Here is a 20538-nt window from a genome sequence, read left to right on the forward strand (position 1 = left end):
TTCACACTGCTAAACATTTTGATAAGGAAAGAGACTCTGAAAGCTTATTTCTGGGCCACCAAGAATCCTTTATTCATAATATTTGTCTTTGTTGTATCACAAAGTCTTATAAAGGAAATTATATTGATATTGTCCTCGCTTTAATCACCTAAGTTTAAGTTCAATTATTCAATACTTGTTAAGGTCTCGGTACCATTATTAGATAATCACATATATTTGAGTTTAGTGTTGTATTCTTCCGATGTGCATGTGAAATTTACACATCTTGACTTGTATCAAGTCAACTATACCAACAATCTTTTGAATATGATCTCACAGTTTCTTTCTCAATTGTTAACTTTATCTTAAATATTGTCCAAAGCATCCAAATTTAAGCCAAAAAGGTGTGTGAATGGGAATGAAACTTGCATCTTGTTAAAGTTAAAGGGATTCCTTCGAGGGTGGAAAAAGTTCATGGCCAAGTTGGTTATTCCACTTTACAGGTTTCAATGATGTGGCTTTGTGAGGTGCCTTCAAGTGTAATGTAAGCAAAAGATTCTAATTGTCCATTTGTCCATAATCTAGAATTAAAGATGCATTCTGAGGTTTCTAAGGTCTGTGTTTGAGACTTTTGGCACCATTTTAAATTGCACATAGAGGAACAGAATCATAGTTAACCATATATGTGGCCAAAAAAGCAAATAATGGAATGATAACTAAAGGATATGATTTGATCATAGGTCTCTTTACCGCAGGAGAGTGGGAAAAAAGAGTTATCCCTTGTATATGAAGAATTATTGAGTGTGGAGAAAAATAAAACAAAAACAACCGGGCACCCACTTTGCTTTTACACTTTTGCAATTTTAAGGGCATGCTTAGTAGTACTACGTGGATCTTATCTTTTCTTTAGACAGATGATAGATGTGAAAGACAGAGGTAAACATAGATTGTAGAACAATCTTTTAGGATAAAAACCAAAAATAAGAAAATAAACTTAAATGCTTTTGAGTTTTTATTTTATTTTAGCTGTTAGTCCTTTTCTCCTCCTAGTCTTTTTATCTATCTTCTAAGTTTTCCCTTCAACCATCAATTTGTTGGAAATATGCCCTAAAAGCCAATCATGAGATTTCGGTTATTTAACCATCTAAGATAACCTATGGGCAATTAAGTCAATCCAAGAAATAGTCTCATTAATAATTATATGTATGACGACAAGTTTGTGGCCTATGAGATGAGGAAAGTGATCTAAAGAAGTTAGGTCTAGGAAACCTTTCCCTAGAACTCATATCCTGAACAATTCCTAGTCATAGGATCATTTTCATTGGAGATGACGATCTGCAAAGACTATCGTCCACTATATCTGCTCAATTAGGAGGATGACTAGTCTCAAGTCATTTGTGTAGCTAATACTAAGATTAAGTGTATGGGTGCTTACTAGAGAGTGAGCTCACTGAATGCGATCAAATATGAAATCTTGTATGAAAGTTTTGCCTGCATGTCAAAGAAGATTTCTAAGTTGCAATAACAGAGAATTAGTCCTTAGACCTAAAGCACCATGATTATGAGTACATCAGTGATCTTAGGTTATATCATATATCGAGCCCAACTCAGAAATTGACTTAAGACATCGTTGGGGTCCTTAATTGATTCATAGAGGCATGCGACTGTACAACAAGGGATTCGACTCTCAGGAGAGAGAGAGAGAGAGAGAGAGAGAGAGAGAGAGAGAGAGAGAGAGAGTACTATACGATGTGATTCAGAAATCTCTGCCTAAAGTAGTGAGCTTCAATTGAGGAAGATGTTCCTAATCAAGCTTAAGTGAATCACATAAGTCGTGATCAATCACATTAGGGATTTGACATGAATTTCATATCCTATTAATGTGATAAAGAGTATTGAAAATAGAGAGGGATCGTGCTGCGTTGTAATTCCAACTAAATGGGATCTCTAACACATTTTATTTAGCTCGGGTAATCATGACATGTTGCTAAACGTCACTCACAATTTGTGAAGCCCTAAGGGCATGCCGTAGAAAAGGGTTTGGATTGATAATCGACAAAGAATAGTTTAAGTATCACCCATTGCATGGCTAACTAGAATCTAATCGATTGCACACCGAAAAGGTTGAGTTTGGATAAATAATGAAGATGACTAAATCAATGATTTAGGCGGTCAATTGATCGGATCAAGATTAACTTAATCATATTGATTTATATATATGAATTGGCTTCCAAGGCACATTGGGCTTGGACCCTTTGGGATTTTAGTTTAAAGGCTTAATTACACTAATGCTCCTTAAAACTTCAGTCAAATCTCATTTTGCACCCCAAAACTCAAAATGGCCCACTTTCATCCATTGACCAAGGTTTGGTGACCCACTTTACCCCTGCTGTTAACTCCATTCAAAATTCTGTTAACTTTGATAACGTGATAGGGGTATTTTTGTAATTTCGTACATATACATATTAATGTACAGGTCAAGTCGAGGTTTATTTTTATGTTGGAAACAAGAGTGACTTAGGTTTACAATTCAAGCTTAAATATTTATTAATTGCATAATCCGCATCAAAAGTGTCGGATCCATGTATGCCATGTGAGCAAAAATCATCACAACATTGCAACTGTTTGAAAGTTGGGTACCAAGATGAAATGACCCAAGTAGCATTTCTTTCCGACCTTAGCTCCGCGCAAGACAAACGACCTTGTGAGTTATAATTATAGAAGTAAAATGTAATTTACTCAAAAAAGAGGCAAGCCTTTGAGATTGGGAAATTGGATGGACTAAATGCCTACAAAGAACCATATCCAGTGTACTATTGAAGCCCAAACAAGCTGTACCCAAAACCTTTAAAAAAATCAATAACAAAATAACAAAAAAAAGGACTGCATACTAGAGCCCAGTAACTTTTGTTCCTTGCTAATGGGTGTTGGGTTGGCTTGTTGGCAATTGGCCCATGAGTATTGGATCCTTCTTAAAAGAGACCAAAGGTTGTACTTCATCGAAAGTAGCAGTCACATTTATATGTTTTGAAACTTTTTAAAACTAAGAACTTGTTGCAGACAAAACTATATTATAAAAATATAAAAATAAAGGCCAGGAAATGAGAGGATGGTAGAGGAGATGCTACAATGAGGGGGATTTTGGTGTAGGGGTTGAATGAAGGGTTTAATCTAACCATCCAATCATTAACAAGTTTAAGTCCAATATTTTCTCTCCTATTGGATAGTGGGGTTGAACCCCTCCCACAATCCCCTTATTATCGCATTTCCGGGAGGGCCGAAGCTGGAAATTCAACTAGAATGCGGACTCTTTGTGAACCCATGAAAGAACTAGAGGGACTAGATGACCCAAACCTATGCAAGAATTAGAGGACCCAAGAGAAATGGCAAGACCTATTTAGCCTAACCAAAGCTCCAAACAGCCTAGTCTCTTTAGGTTTTTTTTTTCTTTTAAAGCATAACAAAGGAAGCTCAGTTTTATGTATACTTTGTTGTTTAATTTCATTTTCTAGTTTGTCCCAAACAGAGTCAAAGCTCAAAGCTATAGTTGATTGAAAGCGTGCATCGTATAAAATTAATTTATTCACACTCTTGAAAGCGCACCACAACCACCTTCTTCATACCTAAACAGATATGTTTCTCAATCAATTTGCCTTTGGCTTCTTCCTGGCGTGCGTGACCAAATAATAATAAGGTAGTTCAAACAGGTGGAATTGACTTGTAATCTTTCTCCTGAATTAAAAAGAAAAGAAAAAAAAGCATTCCCACCACCACTCCACACACAAAATCTTCAATCTTCAACCCTCAAATATTCTCTGCATTTTTTTATCCATGTATAATTTCCATTTGAAAATTTCTAACGTTGCCTTGCCTACTTCATGCTTGTTGACGCATTGAGTATCTTCACCTTTTGACCTTTAAGCATGATCATTCATTCAAGTTTAGGTAAATCAAACAAGGAACTGGAAATCGTATCGAAAAAAAGGACCTGATGAAAAGAAGAATAATGAAAATCTGAGTGCTCGGCTAACCTATGTTTTAAACGTGGTAAAGCATCAAATCCCTTGAACCATAACTATAGGATCGATGCGGTTCCAGAATATTAGACAAATTGGACATGCCTGCATTCATTTAATGAAAGAACTAAATATCAGAATTAAGTATCAAAAGCTATATATATATATAGTATAGGGAAAAAAAAGTGCATGGAGATAGAGGGAGGGCCCTCTATTCCTATATAACACTTATTTATTTTGTCAAAGGCCTCCTTGTATTAGTTAAAGATCCTTCAATATCAGATTTTATGCCACCAAGATCCCCATTTCCAAACAATTCCTTATCAAATGAGGAATATTGGCCCCTTGCCCCCTATAAATCTGACCCGTGAAATCTAATAACCTTTTTTACCCATCTCTCTCACTTGGAACTAGAGGAAAATAATCTCAATTATAGTATGCACCACACTACATCTTTAATTACGAAGTAAGACCCATGTACGGAAGTGATTCTAATAAGATGAGAGATGTGGTTTGTAATGTGATCAGCATATATGCTACGACTAACTTTATTGTTAGAAAACCAAATCATTCTTGATCTAATAGTATTCTCTTCCTCAATATTAGAATAGATCCTTAAGTTCAAATCCCTCTCCCCTATTGATCAAGAAAAATGAAAAAAAACTTTAATGCTAGAAAAGATGTGGCATATCTTCCTTCAATAATTTATTAATCAACCCGATCTTTCTTGCTATGGTCATATAAAATATATCTTGATACATCTCAAACTTTTTGCACGCTAAATTGACATGGCTAGCGATTAGAGTTTCTCGACCGCAAACCCAAGCGATCAAAAAGTGTGCTATCACTTCAGCATGAAAAAAAATACTCAAAGTCTTTTGTTTCATATAGAAATCATATGAACTTGTCCAAGACTGGTTTGGCCGCATTGGACTAAATCATGCATGTGCAATTGAAGTTCTCTCGGTTCTCAATGGTATAGGTAGGGCAAGGCCAACTTGGTAGGAATTTAGTCAATCAATTTGGAACTTTGAACATGATTTGTCTACGCTGACAAGAATAAAAACCCATATTCTGAAGAACCGTGGACTTGCTTACAGTTTGGATTCTCTCATTCTGAGCTTCAAGGGAAGGTACCACTTTTGCTGCTTGAAATTGAAGCTACCACTTTTGTAATAGCTTGACGTGTCATTTACATTATTTATTAATTGTATGTTTTGATTCCAAGAGTTCAATTCTCTTCTTACCAACCAGTTGGTGCCATTTGTGCTTAGATTTTGTAAGATTCATGAAACTGTCGAAGTTGTGGTTGTGGAAAGGCTAACCACTACTCAATGAATGATTATCTTTCTTGGACTATGACATGGTCGTTATATGTCACGCCAATGCCAAACTTAATCAAAATTCAATGGCGTGGCGCTTGGCGTCTCTTCCCATGTGGGAGGTTGCGCAGGTCCCAACAATGATGGTCCTAAAGAAGTTTAGGATGAAAAGATAAACATCGTGTTGTAAAGGATTTACATAAACAGGGGCCCCTTAACTCTGTTTCACTTTACAGTTTTTAATTTGTATTTTTAAAAGACTTAAAACAGACTATTTGTTTGTGAGTTGTTTCATAAATGTTTTCACTTTTGAACAAATGACATATCGGGTCAGGTTCAGTGGTCATAGGGTTGGATCCATTGGTCACTAGGTTGGTCAGAGTGTTACTAGGTTGAACCCGAGGTCACTGAGTCAAGTTCGATGATCACGAAGCTACGTTTGAGCATCACTGATCAGATCGAAGGTTCATCAGGTCGGGCCAAGAATCTCTCTTCTTTTTTTCCCCATGGTTAAGGCATATGGGGACGAGGCCGCATGGTTGTTGAGGATGTGGGTCTACTTGCTAAAGGTGGCGAGTCCCACATTCAATTTTGACCTAGTTCAGTTATAATGGAACTTTAAAATAACTCATTCCTTCAATTTTGAGTGGAAATGAAGTTTTTCCTGCGGTCAAATTCGGAATTTGAGGTCAGAATGGAAGTCAACGTAACAGTGTTCGCACCATTTTTCGTTGAATTCATTGAAGTTATGATGAATTTTTGTTGGGTCTGGAGGTCTTGAGTTTGGACAGAGAGTCCCGAGGCTCAGCATGAGTTTGTGGCCAAACGCACGATTCGAGTAAATGTTTAAAAAGTTCACAATGTCATTATAATTTACATAAATTATTTACAAGCTCCGAAAAATTTATGGAGATGAGATCTCTTTTCATCAAAACTAAAAAAGAGATTGTATATGGGTCCAACTCTAAATGTAATCTAATGATTAATCTATGTATTAAGTCGGTCTCCATTCAATGATTATCTGTTGAAAAAATAAGTCACATCAAACAAAATTATGTAGCCATCTAAAAGTGACTAAATAAATAGACGAACATGATACTTTTAACAAACCCTGAAACGTTGATGATGATAACCTCTTTGCAATAATACTAATTCATTTGATTTTCCTCTTTCATCTACAGGATTTCCCGTTTCAAATCTTTACAAATAATAAAACATTGATGTGATGATGAGGATGTCACTATAATTAACTTCAAGTAAAATATGAACTAATACTACATCTGGGGGGATATACCATAAAAATTATGGTTATTAGCTTTATAATCCCCCTACTTTTAAATAAAGTAAGGTGAGTTTTAGTCCATTTTGGTTTTAATAATCATAGTTTAATCAGGACAAGGATGCTGTCCACTTGGAAGTCCATCATACCTACTTGGACCTTATGTGGAAGGTCCCAGGACATTCACATCATCAACTGTTTCAGTTAGAAAATTGGTTAACGGATATGCCAAAGCAAAAAAGAAAAAGTAGGGTTTTATCCCAAATCCAGCTTCATCTGACCTTTTTCACCAAATGATAACAAAGATTTCAAAAGCTTGATTGATGCTCTCAAAGCCAAATGAAGATAAAGAGTGGGGGGGAAAAATAACACATGGAAGGTTGCAGCAGCCCAAGCCATCAAAGGCACACGATAAAAAGGATATCAGGAAGGAACTGCCTCCAAATGACAAGAAGATATAGTTCTCTGGCCATGTCGACAAAAATTGGACTCATATGCCGACTATATGTTAAATATTAAGATAAGGCACTGCCCATCATGATGATGAGGATGATCATGAGAATTGTGTCATCTAGTATCAGTACGATTCATAATTAATCAAAATCATCATCATCAATCAGTAAGTGTTACTAAGGGAGGGATAAGGACTAAGCTTCAATTTAAGGGCCCAGATCTTCCATTCATTGTCGTCCTACATGCAAATGTGACTAATTGTTCGTACTAACTCGTCGTTTAACTATTAGATTATCATCGTCAACATTTCTGAATCAACTCCATAGAAAGCCCCACATGTTGGAATCCAAGGAAGTTTCATGCGTGCATACATACATACACATACATAGATATGTTACTGCTTAATGCACTGGTGGTTCTACATGGTATGGTAGCAGCTGTTCTTCTAAGTTCGCCCTTCTTTTCTAAGCTTCTCCTCTTGGCAGCAACACTTCTTCTAATTCTCTCTTCTACTATTAGCTTCTCCTATTGGGTTTCTCCTAAAATACATGTATTTATCTTTAATTTTAGTTTTAATTTGAAATTGAGTATTCTAGGTGTATTTGTTTATGGCGATTAATGAAATTCACTCGTATACCGTTGAGTTTAGTATATAAGTTTTGCTTGGCCGGCTTTTAAATTATGGATCGACCATTGCATTAGTGGGAGAATTATGTATATATCAGAATGGTCAACCATTTAAGTAACTTAAAAGAGAAACTTATTATTGGTTAGTAAAAAACTTCCAGGTAAAGTACTTGTGTTTTTTGCTCTTGTATATATAAACAAACAACTTACCTGGTATTTACTGTATCAAATAATATTTTTATATGCACCAAATCTAAGCCATGGCGGTAGTCCTTGAATAAAGTACCTTGTGAGCACAAAAGTACGTGTAATCTAAATAAGAGCAATTCAATTTGGTGGGATGCTGATAATATTCATAGTCATTTCTTTACATTGCTTGGTTCCAGGATCTTTCCCAATCATTAAAGCATTAGGAAAAGGTGAAGAAAAGATAAACTTAACAAAAGAAAAAGAAAAGTATATATGATAAAAAAAAAAAAGAAGGGCGTATATGCGATAGGGGTGGTAGAAAAAAAGAACAAGATGAACAAATAATATATGAAATGTGACACGATCCTGTGAACATTATCAAAAGCTTTTAGGGTTCCGTTTTGCAATTTGCTAAGGGAAACATCCTCCAAAACTATTTGCTTTATTGGTGAATATATCACTACAGTTAATTAGCCATTTAAACCAGAACTATTTGATGATCAATGTAGATGCTCATGATTATATTTTGAGATGCAAAATTTGGAATAAATTATGTGGGGATTTTTATATTCTCTTTAAAAGTTTCCACTTAAGATCAATTAATAGATCTATTTATAGATATTTTTCGTTTAGGAGATTGCTTCCCTCCTTCCCTACAAGGAGGCGTTACTACTTCCTGCAAATCACAATCTGACACATATGTAAAGCTGTGATTGGCAAGAAAGTATGAGTTCCTACTTCCAGGGAAGAAGGCAAATATTTTCCTTTGGATTACTAGTCGGTCTCCATTTTATTGGAGGAGGTTCGTAGTTCTAATCATGGGCGGAACCACACTAAGAGCTATAGTGGGCTGTAGCCCAATGTGGTTTTTTCAGGAAAAAAATAATATATAAAACCTATATATTTAACTTGTTTTCAATAATATCCTAGTATATATTAACTTATTAAAGCCCAAAAAATTCCAATTTTATTTATTTATAAATTTAGTTGGAGGGCAGCAATAAAAATACACATCAAAATAGGTTCACTTTCAATTATGTTATTGAACATATATTTTCATTTTGATCATATGTGTTTTTCAGTTGCATTTAATATGTATTTATTTTTTTTATTTTTGATAAAGAGCGATAGTATTTTATTGATAAGAGGAACATAAACAAGTACAAAGCCACTATGGTGCTAAACCATATTTGGTTTATGTTAAAGCTTATTGAAAATTAGTCTATGAAGCTATGAACTACCGTTATTTATATGATTTAATATTTACTTTTATTTCTGGAAAGACTATAGAAATTGTAAGCACCAAAAAAAATAATCATTCAATTTTAAGGTAACAACTTTAGCTAGCCCAGCCGTTGAAAAATTCCTGATTCCACCCTTAGTTCTAATGTTATGAATAAAAAATTAAAAAAGATATATTAAAAGATGAATTGGATTTGTGACCTTTGGTGGAGAAGTCACCATTACAATATTGAAGTCTTTATATCTAGTTGAGAAAGAAAAACGACTAAGCATATATAAAATGCCTAGCTATATACATGTTGCAATATGTATGGGTAGTACGAATGAGATCATATAATTAAAGAGGTGATGTATCCATAATCGTTAATGCTTTTTGGATATTATTTTATGATAAACTAGTATTTATATATTTTTTAAAAGAGATCAACTAGATGTGGAGACATAATTAAGTTGTGGTATAACTAGGATGTTCCAATACTATATAAGAATAAAGGGAAAGGAACATTAAGCTATATTATTTTCAATTTTACTGGGGCCCATGAACCGGCCCCAAATCCAAATGATCTCAAGGCAACCAAATTTTTATAATCTCTTTTTTTTTTTTTTTTTTTTTTCTAATTAATTGGGTGCCCTTGAATATTCTCATCTTCAAATCTTGCCATTGGCAAGGAGGGATTTTTTTATATTTCATCTACTTATAGCAAAAGTTCGAAGATTGAAGTGGTGGAGCACTATAAGCCATGATAAATTTATTAAGTTATGCATGCAATTTGCATGCATACTTCTTCATTAATGAAAACGCATATATGCTAAAAGTTCAAGATATTGTTTTTGTTTTTTGGTTACATTAGAGGGAAAAAACTTCAATAGAGTTTGATTTTGGGTGCCATAGGGGAGGAGGAATCCACCACTATTGTAGTGGGAACCTATTGGCCAAGATATTATTTTTAATTCACATGAAAGTAGCCAGCACCATATACATACATGTATTGATTCTAAAAGTCTCCATATATTTTAGGTGAATTTACCGACAACAAATATTATATCGTCATCGTCATTCATGTAAGTTAAATACGAGATCTCTTCTGAATCAAGTAAAAACAAATACCATTATGTCAAAGACAAATTGATCTACTCGGTTGTTAATTAAATAAGTGAAAATATTCAATAGCAGCTAACTTAGAGCCGACATGAAAAATGTAGACGTAGAAATTAATTAATAGTGCATGCAAAATTCATGCAATGTATATATTCGTTTTGGGTTTATAATTCTTTGCCTTGAGCCCAAGAAAGGGATTGGTGGCACAAAGACGTGTTATCTCATTCTTCAACTCGGAGAAAAAAGTTTTACGCGTAGGGTCCCATCCTAACCGAAAGTTTCAATGTTTCAAGATATGGTTAGGGACAGGTGGTAGTTATTTCCCTTTACCTGTCAACTGCCAAGTAGCTTGGGATACTTCCATGAAAATACATGTCTTGGAATCCAATGAAAAGATTTCGGGCATCAATGGTTATTAACGTAGAACTTTTTTTTTTTTTTTTTTTAAGGAACTTTGAATTCAAATTAAGGTTTACTGGTTTGACCAAGTTCTCATTAGTTCTCATATTCAATCTAATCACTCTGTCTAATTTGATTTGTATAAGCCAGCAATGTCGACCTAATTAATTTCAAAATCAGATGTTGACACTTTTAACTTATAGTAACACTTGCCTTTACTTGAAATGTAAACACGGTCTTATTCATAACATTAATTATGGGATGTTTTAATTCTCTTATGGTATTAAATCAGCCGCAGTATCTACACCATCAACAACCACTTGCGTTTTGACGTCACTTAATATATGTTGTCCGTGTATAGTAAAAACAAAAATCTTGAAAGCGAAGCCTTGCATCATAGTATGTTATAATCATGAATTTCTGTATTTACTGACAATGAATTTTGAATTGAATATTGTAGTTTTATCATAACAAAGACAAATATTCAACATTCTTTAGTTGAGTTACATTTGGAATCTAATTATTTCAATAAAAATATATTATCGAAGACAAGAATTCTCATATGAACCTAGTCAGTGTTTGATTGTGTGGTGAGGTATAGGTATCTAGTCCGAATTCATTGGAACAACACAAACACGAAGACAAGAATTCAAACAATATTGACCGATTGTTTTTCGGTCTAGTCGACCTCAATTTGTCATGATGCTGTTAGAAATTTCAAACACAAAACGAACAATAAATTAATAACCAAGGTGATGTCTTTTCATTACATTATATCCGAAGACAAAAATATTGGTCCTACTCTCTCATAGCCATACACGATACACCCACCAAAAGAAAACAACAAGCAGCAAATACTTTTCTCTATGTACCTTTACAAACTACATTTTTCTCTCTGGCAATTGGCTGTCAGCCAACACTACTCCCTATTATTGTTATACGATTTGTCTTCAACATTCATAATTCTAATTTTTTATTTTTTATTTTGCTCAAATGTTGAAACCAAATCCTTAACCTATCATAATTCTAATTCGCTATTTTGGTTCATCTTCTCTCACTTAAGTTATTGTAAAAAAAACTTACTTATATATGAATGGTTTCTAAAGGGTAATGATTTCCCCACTCCAATTTTATCCACTTACACTCCTTTTTTAGTTATAAAATGGAGTGTAAGTGGATAAAATTGAAGTGGGGAAATCACCACTCTTTCTAAATGCACGTTTGGCTCAAACCCGGACTCTAAATCAATTTGAGTACCTTTTTTGTTGTAACAATAATACCATATTGCATGTTGAAGTGGTGTTACAATCACCTCATATTACAACCCCATATTACAACACGTGTACGATTATCAGAACAATAGAACTTGAATACGTGTTACAGTTTGTGTGGATCCATGTGATGCTACAAATAACACACAAAGATGAATTGCTCCTTATACTGAATATAATAGTCTAGTTTTTAAGTGGGTCCCTTCTAGTCAACGGACACGTGTAAAACAGTAGGGCAACCCAAAAGGGTTGGTCATTTGCACGCGCAGAAAGAAGTTAGGACCCCAGAGCATTTCTGTATTCTTTCCTTTCTTTTTTGATGTCGTTTTTCTTTCCCACGTTTCATACACGGAAAATGATATGTTATATTCCACAAAGACTCACAATCATTCTTGAAAATGCCACCCATGACCATCAAGATAATGCCGATCAACGACACGCATGGCAACATATAATATACGATACGACACATCTAGGATTTGAGACCACTTCCCAGAACTCAGTTGTCAGTAGTCTTTGAGTGTAATTGAGTTGAGCCTGGCAATTTTCAGACCACATAAAATTGTGAGATGCAGTAGAAAGAGAGTTGATATTGCAATGCTAAATAGATCGATGGTTGAAAATTATGACACGTTTTTGTTAGTATATTTTTGCAAAAATGAAGAAGACGATCAATTACTGTTCTCCGTAAATAAGATTGATTGATTTCACAGTACAGACAAGTGTTTCATGATGAACTGCAAAGGCTGATTCTTTTCTGTACCAACACTTACACTAAGCATTGGTTGTGTCATGTCATGTGTGTTCATGTATAAACTCAAATTAATGTTTAATTCCATTTATTATATAGCTTTTCTATGTTAAGGATGTCCTCGTTGTAAGAAAACTGCACAAATCCTTTTTAGGGCTACCCAACAATGTATTTCAATGATCGGAAAAATCTATGTTTCGGGCAATTCTTAAAGGATTATCCTTGTGAAAAATCATCAGCATTCGAAGTTAATTAATTAATTTGTTAGTTCACGTGGCACAGTAAAATATGATAAGTGAGTCATTACATTGCTCACATAATTAGTGGGACAATTATTTGTGTACGAAAACTTCTAGAAATGAAGCTTAAAGTAGTAAAGTCTGAAACTCAAGTTACAAATGGAAAAAGTCAAATGATGCTATATAGAAATTAACTTGCCCTCCACGGAAGTAAATTATATATGCATGCATGCTGCATGTGGTCCTTAATTAATCTAGGTGCAATGCATATATAGTTTATTAGGAAAAAAACAGTAGTCAAGCTAGATAAGACACATTCCATGTTCTGTTGACCTAATGCGTATAACAAGCCATGTGCTATAAAGTAGAAAGAATCAAAATGTTTGATCAAAACACACTCAAACTCAATTCAATTCAATTCATATTCCAATGACTTGGAGCCAAAGCAAATATATTCACCTCGTGACATCGTACTTGTGGTATTCAAAAACATTTCTTTTTTTCTTTCTAAGACACCGAAACAATACCTTGAAGAAAACAACACATACATAATGACTTGCGTTGTGTTGTTGACAGCAGAAAAAAGACACCAATAATACAAACCCTAAACTATGCGCGAGAGAGATTCTTAATTGTACTCTATTATTCTGGGATTCCGTCGACCACCATAGACTCTCTATGGCTTTCGCTGCTTAACATGTGTAGTCCTTGATCTGGCCCCACGTTGCATCGTACAAGCTCTGCCTGGGCGCCATGTGTCGACATCTGATACTTGTCTGTGAGAAAAGGCTAGGCTATGCTAGTTGATGATGAAGAAAAAAGGGATGCTTGGGCACACGAGTGGTGTCTGGGGCGGAACACAACAGCGCGCGTGGCTATTGTCCCTATTGGAGACACATAGGCCAGGGCCTATGTGTTTCTCCATCGGACACGTCGGTTCTGATGCCATTTAGGGATCCGTAAATGTTTCTTGTTGTGTCCACGGCAGACACGTCGGTTCTCCTGCTTAATCCTCGTTAAGCAGAGATCGTTAATTACGAAGCTGGGTCGAAATACTAAAGTTAATTCAATAATGAAAAAGATGTTGATTAATTAGGTTATTTTGATTGTGGTTATGATGATTCATGAGTTAAAGCAAATACAGTGACGATGATTCATCGAAAAAATAACAGACATGCATGCAGACATTGTTAAGAAAGGCAATAAAAGCATAGATTTAGGCGAAGAACACGGAATCACTTTTGGATTGAGAAAAGGGCTTCTTTATACTTGGAATTTTGTTTTGTTTCAGAGCATCTCTAACTCCAAAAGCCTGCTGCACCAGCCTCACAAGAATGTACATGTAATGTGAACATCTTTATAAGTTATAATTATAAAAGACCATGTAAAGTGAACATTGTTATAAATTAATAATACAAAGGTATCTTTTGAATACGCATACATTTTTGAATACCAATTAATGTGGCAATGTTTCATAGACTACGAAAAAATGAAGTTGAAATACGCATACATTTTTGAATACCAATTAATGTGGCAATGTTTTATAGACTACGGAAAAATGAAGTTGAAAAAAGAGCTAAGATTAAAAACAAAAGTTAATGTCTTCGGTATTGTAACGTAAAAAATTGTTAATATGTGATCATGATGTAATTAATACTGTTTTAAGCAGTATTAATTAGAACGAAAATCCCCAGTCTCAAAAGAATGTAATGTGAACATCCTTATAAGATATAATAATAAAAGAGCATGTAATGTGAACATGGTTATAATAATACAAAGATACCCTCCAAATTTGGGTTCATTAACAAAACAAATGCCATGCATGCATTAGGGCCAAAAACTTTTGAATACCAAACTAATGTGGTAGTGTTAATATGTGATGTGACCATGAGTCATCATGTCTTTCTATAATTCTCTGTGCTGCGAATCATAAGAAATCCACGAGATCCAACCACATATATTAATTAATGGTCTTTATTTAGTCTAACAGCGAATAGCCCCTTTTCCTCACAAGAATATTTTCTTATTCACATTCTTTGCATGCGATTTACCTTGATTTCATTGACTATGAGTACTTTCCTACACTAATTATTGCATAATTGGGTGCGCACACTCTCTCCAAAACACAAAACAATGGGACAAATCTGAAAACTGGTTAAGCATTCCATGGTATGTGTTTAAAAAACTTAAAAGTATTGAGGGAGCAATTGACTATAAGACATTAAATACATGCATTAAGTTCTGGGATTATTATTTTCTTTTTTAACATGTTCAGCAGAAAAAAAATAATAATAAGAGGAAAACGAAAAATTAAAGTTGAGAAGAAAAGGATTTTGTGAAAAGAGTTTCAAGTTCTCAGGCTAGATCTTACAAAGAGAATGAATGGTGTAGAGGACCAAAAAAATAACCAAGAGAAAGATGCAGAAGAACAACCAACACACACAAAAACGGAATTAACTTGTTCTATATAGAGGTCTCTGCGTCGCTCTCTCGCTATGTGAGGAGAGTTGTGCATCATTGTTAGGGTTTCTCTCATGTTCAGTCATCGTCGCTCCCATGATTTGCTAGCGTTTGTCGTCTTCGTCCCCAATTGTCGCCCTGTTACCTTCTGCGTTGGCTTCAGTTATCAGATGGTTGCTCCAGCTTGTGTGTCGTTTTGATCCAGTGGAATTTAATTCGAGGTTGGAATGTTATTCTTCGATTTTACTTCACGATTAAGGCTTTGCCCTAGCGTTGTTCTTGCGACTACTGATCACCGCTAGGGCCCTTTGCCCTAGTGGTATTGGTACTTATGTTGGCTAAGTTATGTCGTTATGTACATTGAACTATGCGTGCATAAGAGTTTTTCTTTTACAATCTTACGTTGTGGTGGGTTGTTCTTTGGAGGGTTTGGAGATGTGCTTTGTTTTGTCTGTTTTCTTTCGGGATCTTTGTAGCAGTCCAAATTGGCATGTGTCGGACTCTCTTGTTTGTCCAAAGCATGTGTTGTACCCTTTCCTACTGTGGAATTTGTCCCATATAATTTCCTATGAAGGTTTTAATAAGGCCGTTGAGCGGCCTTTGTAAGTCTCTTTAGAGTATGAATGAAATCCTTAAAACTATCAATGACATTACGCGTCCATTAAAACTATCAATGACTTCAGCCTTTCTAGTATCAAGAGTAGCACACAATATGCGCTTGTAGTCATTTTAATATTATTAATGAGTAATCGAAAAGACAAATCAGCAATTAGTCTAATGTTACTTCTCTTCTAAACATTCCCTATCCTATTGGCAAACATAAGTTATAAGCTTAATCCCGAATTGCATGTCTTTGATGCGGCGCCCCTTTCTATGTTGAGGTTTTAGCTACTGATCTCTGTATCAGTAGTTTAGGTAAGCCCAGAATGGTTGCTGGTTGTCTTTAGTTCTTCGGGCTTCGGTCATTATATAGAGTAATATAGGTGATTGCTATGTGTATGCCGCCTAAGCTGACCCGTTCCCAACTTTTAAATCAATTTGGAAAAAAATAACTAGCCCAAACTGCTGGTTTTCATTTAACTGCATAACCAGGGTGCTCTGAGTCGCTTGTTTTGACACAGAGAGTTCACATTACAAGGGGCGTTCAAGGCCTCCCTATACAAAAGGAATCGTTTACTAAATTGGGACAGCGCCGTTAGCTGAAGCTAGTTTTGAATTGGCGAGTGTCCAATTTTCCCCACTTGAAGTACATTTAAGGAAATTAAAGACAAAAACAGCTCCTCTCCAAACAAATCGATGGGTGGTTTGGCACACGTGGCAGAAGCCCACAAGGGGTGTGACGGCAAAGGAATGTCGGCCACGTGGCCTCAACTGTTAGCTGGCTGTTACGGTGACGGCTGGGGACGGCGCCATGGGAAGAAGAAAAAGAAAAAGAAAAAGGGTATATTTATTATACGTGCGTGCCTCTGGTGCAAATACGCAGAGAGAGAGAGAGAGAGAGAGAGAGAGAGATGGGTGGGGGTGGGGTTGGAGAAAGAGATGGTGTGGGGACCACCGATGGGGTGTGGTGTGGTGTGGTGGTGGTGGTGGCTCACACTGGGGATATCAGGGGATTGTGGGACCCATATCTTTTGAATGGGCCCTACATCTCGGTGGGACCGACTTTGGGGGAGTTTTTTTGGTCTGGTTTGGAAGCATCCGGTTGCTGCCACTATAAATGGACCATTCAGGGCTCTGTCTCTCTCACATCCATACATACATACACTCCCTCTTACACTCTCTCTTCCTCTGAAAAACTTTGTGGCCTTCTTTTCTCTCTCTGTTTTGGATTTGCAATAAATCCTCAATATCTTCAGCCTCAGTCTCATAACGCAAGAATACAGAGTGCTCTGTTTTCTCCTCTGTTTTTCTGTTCTTCCACACCAGCACCTCAGTCTGCTCTCTCACTCTTCTGAATCTGTTTGTTTCTTCTTTTGAAGGTACACCTTCTTCAAAAGAACCTTAAATTTCTCAAATGGTTTTGCTTCAGTTTTGGATTTGGTGAACTTTCCGGACCCCAAAAGACCGTAAAGATAAAGACTTTTTGTAATCTGTATTGACAAATGTGATTTTGGGTTGTTTGCAGCGTGTTTTGACTAGATATGACGAAGCAGAATGTGGTAGTTTCCGATGCTGAAGCAGAAATCATGAACATGGCTATATCGGTGGCCGTTTCGAACTCTTCCATTTTCACGGCGGTGGCCGAAAAGCCTCCCGTGGGCCCGCCTGGGTACATCTCCATTTCCAGGAAGAGGTTCTTGAACTTGAAGAATCTTGACAGCATCAATGGAGCTGAAAGAATCAACTCTTGGGTGGACTCAATGAGAGCTTCTTCTCCCACCCACTTAAAGTCCTCATCTTTTTTGAAAGAGGACCAGAGCTCATGGATTGTGAGTACTAAAATTGCTCCTCTCTCTCTTTTAGCAATCAGTTCAAGAATATATAGATTTTAGAGTATTGGGTTTTAATTTGTGATATTATTGATGGATGAACAGCTTCAGCACCCATCAGCCTTGGACATGTTTGAGCAGATTATTGATGCTTCCAAAGGCAAGCAAATCGTCATGTTCATGGACTACGATGGCACACTATCCCCCATAGTTGAAGACCCAGATCGAGCTTTCATGTCTGATGCAGTAAGTAATTTCAATCTCGGTCTTTTTTTTTCCCCATATAATTTTTTTTTTCCCCCTTCTTTGTTTCTTAACTTTTCTGTAAAAACACAGATGAGAAAGACAGTGAAGAAAGTGGCTAGATGTTTTCCCACTGCCATAGTGAGTGGAAGATGTAGAGATAAGGTACATTTATTTTGAAGCTGTTTTTTAGTCACTGCCTTTCCATTTTAATTTTTCTTGAATTAATTTTAATTTTTTTTCTTGGTTGTGTAAATTGTGGAACTGTAGGTGTACAAATTTGTAAAGTTGGCAGAGTTGTACTATGCTGGTAGCCATGGTATGGACATTAAAGGTCCAGCCAAAGGTTCGAAATACAAGACAGTAAGTGTCTTGTTTTATCACTGTCACCTAATCTCCCTGTCACTTTTCTTTTCTGCAATTTTTCCAAATAATTTATTCTTGTTTCTCTGCCTCCTTAATCACTCTTCAGGGCAGTCAAGGTGTTCTTTGCCAACCAGCAAGTGAATTTCTCCCAATGATTGATGAGGTTTACAAACTACTTGTTGAAAAGACGAAATCAACTCCTGGAGCCAAAGTGGAGAACAACAAGTTCTGCCTCTCTGTTCATTTCCGTTGCGTTGATGAAAAGGTATACGCACGTTTTTTCCATTATTTTTTTAATCATTCAACGACTGTCTCTAGTCCATGAGAAGATCGTGTACACGTGCTTCTTTCGACTCAAAATGTGTTCTCTTCTGTTCATTAACATATCTGATTTGAACCAATGATATGACAGAAATGGACTGAACTGGCCTTGCAAGTTAGATCCGTTTTGAAGGACTACCCAAAGCTCAGACTTACCCAAGGAAGAAAGGTACGTGTGTGTCATGGCTGGCACATCTAATTACTTGCCCCACAGTCAATCTTCAAATTTTCATTTCCATTTATAAATTTTTGGGGTCGAGTGAGTATGTGTCTCACTTACTCGTCTGACTCAGGTGCTGGAAATCCGTCCTACCATCAAATGGGACAAAGGCAAGGCTCTTGAATTTCTGCTAGAGTCACTGGGATATGCCAACTGCACCGATGTCTTTCCTGTTTATATCGGAGATGATCGAACGGATGAAGATGCATTCAAGGTATCCAATGCTAGCTCAATCAAATATACAGAACCCCTTTTGGTTTTTGTTTTTGTTTTTGTTTTAAGACTAATGACTTTGAACTGTTATCAGATATTAAGGGAAAGAGGACAAGGTTTTGGCATTCTCGTCTCAAAAACTCCAAAGGAAACCACCGCGACGTATTCTTTACAGGAACCAGCTGAGGTGAGGGTCCAGTACTACTGTTAGATGTCTTGTTGTACTTGTAACTTGTTTGTATCTTTACTTAATCCAAAGTAAATTTTCAGGTTTTTGGCTTTGATTCAGATTTTTTATTTGTTAAATTTTTCAGGTTATGGACTTTCTTCAGCGTCTGGTTGAGTGGAAACGACAATCAATTCGGGCCCATTCCATGCTGTAAGGACTAAAAAGTAGAAGATATATATATCTATTCCTAATTCACCCTTCCAAGAATTGTTAAAAGGGGTGGTTAATTTAGTCAGATAATGTAATTTTCTGTTGAGGTTAAGTTTGACAAGACAAGAAAAAGGGAAAGGAAAATTGTAACTTTTTCTTGGCTGGCTTCACTGCCTTGTACATTTTGTAACTATCCTGTACAAGGATATATATATATATATATGTATGTATGTAACTCTGCAAGTTTATAAATGCATAGTTATCTTTATTTGTCTCTAATATAACGTGCAAAATCTTGCATTATTTGCTTGTCTTTTCATTGGACCTGGTTGACTCAGTGTGATTCTTCACCAGAGCAATCTCACCTTTCCCCAAGAAAATGGTCATCCATCATGGCATCGCCTTTAGAGGATTCAATTGAGAAATACTGATAACGGAGCTGTTGGTTATTAATTATACGAAGCAAAGTACAAACCATATAAGTTGTTCTAAATTATTTAAATGGTGGAGTATTAATATTTAAATCTCACAAAAACAATGTCTCAATGGTTTTAAGATTCTGTAATGTGAGCATGGGTCTTGTAGCTGAAGTTGTTAATAATATTTATCTATATACTTAGAGGTTTGAAGTTCATTTTCACCCTCCCTCAATATCTGTTGTTTTTTTTAAAAAAATTTGGTAATGTGAAGGATATGCCTAATTTTATTTATTTATTTGTTGAAAATCAAATGACCACATACAAGAGTAAAATATGATTTTTTATCACAAATGGTACATGAACTTTTCAATTAATGTGATCCTTAATCTTTTGGTCCACAACAGATCAATTTGGTCGCTCGCCTCGTGTTTCGTCAAAATTTTCGTTAAGATTGTTTGCCTGACCAACTTTAAAGGGGTATTTTCGTCAAAATACAACTTATCCAACACCATGTCACAAAGTAAAACTCACGTATTTGACTCAACAAGGTTATCCATTCTCCTTGATGGACCCCATATGTGAAACTTTAATTGGAGAGCATATGACATGGCCGTGCAAAAAC

At 35.8% G+C, this 20538-nt stretch overlaps 1 protein-coding gene across 1 annotated transcript; it reads left to right on the forward strand.

Moving 5' to 3' along the window:
* LOC18772467 (probable trehalose-phosphate phosphatase J) lies at window positions 17054–19776 on the forward strand. The gene is made up of 10 exons (XM_007205305.2): window positions 17054–17305; window positions 17452–17755; window positions 17861–18001; window positions 18092–18163; window positions 18269–18361; window positions 18471–18629; window positions 18777–18854; window positions 18979–19119; window positions 19213–19305; window positions 19433–19776. Exons 2-10 carry the CDS (start codon window positions 17468–17470, stop codon window positions 19499–19501), a joined length of 1134 nt encoding a protein of 377 aa, XP_007205367.1. The 5' UTR covers window positions 17054–17305; window positions 17452–17467; the 3' UTR covers window positions 19502–19776.

This window comes from Prunus persica, chromosome G6 (genome assembly GCF_000346465.2).
Source record: "Prunus persica cultivar Lovell chromosome G6, Prunus_persica_NCBIv2, whole genome shotgun sequence".
NCBI classification, from domain to species: domain Eukaryota; kingdom Viridiplantae; phylum Streptophyta; class Magnoliopsida; order Rosales; family Rosaceae; genus Prunus; species Prunus persica.

What these genes read in the sequence shown, in the direction of transcription:
- LOC18772467 (XM_007205305.2), top strand. Translation starts at nt 17,468, where the DNA reads ATGACGAAGCAGAATGTGGTAGTTTCCGATGCTGAAGCAGAAATCATG. An exon ending in TCCGTTGCGTTGATGAAAAG is followed by an intron (nt 18,630 to 18,776) that starts GTATACGCACGT and finishes ATGATATGACAG; the next exon opens with AAATGGACTGAACTGGCCTT. An exon ending in CGGATGAAGATGCATTCAAG is followed by an intron (nt 19,120 to 19,212) that starts GTATCCAATGCT and finishes AACTGTTATCAG; the next exon opens with ATATTAAGGGAAAGAGGACA.